This window comes from Fukomys damarensis, unplaced genomic scaffold (assembly GCF_012274545.1).
Source record: "Fukomys damarensis isolate Sample0158 unplaced genomic scaffold, DMR_v1.0_HiC HiC_scaffold_22, whole genome shotgun sequence".
Taxonomy (NCBI): Eukaryota; Metazoa; Chordata; class Mammalia; order Rodentia; family Bathyergidae; genus Fukomys; species Fukomys damarensis.
This window is the reverse complement of record NW_022900934.1, coordinates 24377785-24379506: the sequence shown is the minus strand read 5'-3', so window position 1 is coordinate 24379506 and position 1722 is coordinate 24377785. Positions and strand designations below refer to the sequence as shown.

Here is a 1722-nt window from a genome sequence, read left to right as displayed (position 1 = left end):
CTGCGGCTCACGAACTCCAGCCCCCAGGAGGCCCCGCGCTCCCAGCAGCGCGCTCAGCCTGCGATTTTAGGGGTCCTGGGCGCCCTTGGGCGCCCGGCGGCCCCCGCCTCCAACAAGCCACGGGCAGGGTGGGAACATCCCCTACACGCACGCACACACAAGCATGAGGCGATGCAGAGTAGCCGGCGTGCACTGCTCGTCTTTGGAACTCACCGACTTTGTAGGGCAGTTTGTCAGACATGCTGGCGCCGCTTCCGCACGCAGTGACAGACTCAGGCGAAGAGGGCCAGGCCTCAGAATAGGGGCCACTACCTGGCGAGCGGCGCGGTGCTGGGACCTGCGCGTGCCGCTGGCGTCTTTAAATAACTTCCTGTTACTTGCATATTCATGAGTCCTGCGGCAGGGGCTGAGCCACTGGGGCGGGGCCGGATGCACGGGGCGGGACCGAAAGGACTTCGACCCCTGGCGGGTAAGAGGGCAGACTGTGTACGGGCGGCCCCCGGACCTTAGACCTGGATGTGAAGGGACTGCGGGGAGACCTGTGAGCGCACCAAAGTCTTTCTCCGTCATTTATTGAACCCATTGTCAGGACCTAGCTGAACTTCGAAATTCCAACTAGTTCTTCCTTGAGCTTCACCTTCCTCATGGATACATTACACCGGAGGTTCGCAAATTCAAGCCCCGCCTGAGCAACTTAGCAATTTGGTGAGACCCTGCCTCAAAATTTAAAAAGGGCTGGGGATATAGATCATTGTGAAGGCCCTGGATTCAATACCTAGTAACCCCTTCCGCGCGTACGCACAAGAATAAAGCCTACCACATAAGCGGCAATATGTCGTACATGTCACACATCCCAGACCTGCCCTTCCCCTAAGTAAGTAAGGTACAATAGAAGAAATAAAAGATAGAAAGGAGACAAGGAAATCATAACTAAAAATTGTACTTTAAGAAAACTGCAGGGCCGGGCATGTAGCTCAGTGGCGCTGCGCCTGCCTGGCAAGCACAAATTTCAGAGTTCGATCCCCAGTACTGGGGAAAAAAATGCAACTTTTAAATCTCAAAGTCACACAAGATGATCCATATACTTGGTTAAATTTAGGCACCTTTCCTTCCAGACCCATCATACCCAAATTCCTCAAGAATACTGAAAGTCTATAAATTGGCTTAATTTAAAAAGTAAAGAGCAAGAGCCTGACCCTAAGATAAAGAAACTGGTTTGGAAATTCCAAAGGATGTTTAAATGACCTACTAAAAAAAAATGACAGGCTCATTCTGTAGAATAGGCTACTACTCTTCTGGGGTGGCCCATCTTTTTTCAGGGTTTCCACCCCCTTCAAGAGAAGCATAAATGTGTCCTGTTCCAGGAAATAGTGTATCTAATTTCTCTGAGTTCCCATATTCCACTCGAGTGCATCCTAAAATCTTTAATAAACTTACTGACCCATCCTGAAAATTCTTTTCCACAATGGGAGTCAGCAAACCTGCAAACTTACTCAACAAAACAGTGGGTTAGTTTCCTTATTCTCACCTCAGGGACCTCTCAGACCCATCCCAGGGACGGTAACCACCATCCTGCATTTAGGTAAATTTGTATGCACATCTTTATACTTTTTCTACATATAAATGTCATTAAATAATCTACAGAATGCTCTCTGTGTTTAAATCTTTATCAAAATAGTATCAGTCATACCTATCCTTCTGCAGCTTACTTTTTTTGGCCAC

General features: G+C 48.8%; 1 protein-coding gene across 1 annotated transcript in view; it reads right to left on the bottom strand.

The window, feature by feature from the left end:
* The window catches only part of Ahcy (adenosylhomocysteinase), a 19015-nt gene extending 18643 nt beyond the window's left edge, over positions 1–372 (bottom strand). Inside the window, exon 1 of the mRNA XM_010628381.3 lies at positions 214–372. Within this exon, the coding sequence (XP_010626683.1) occupies positions 214–241 (28 nt within the window). The 5' untranslated portion in view covers positions 242–372. The remainder of the gene's footprint in view (positions 1–213) is intronic.
* Between the last annotated feature and the right edge of the window lie 1350 nt (positions 373–1722).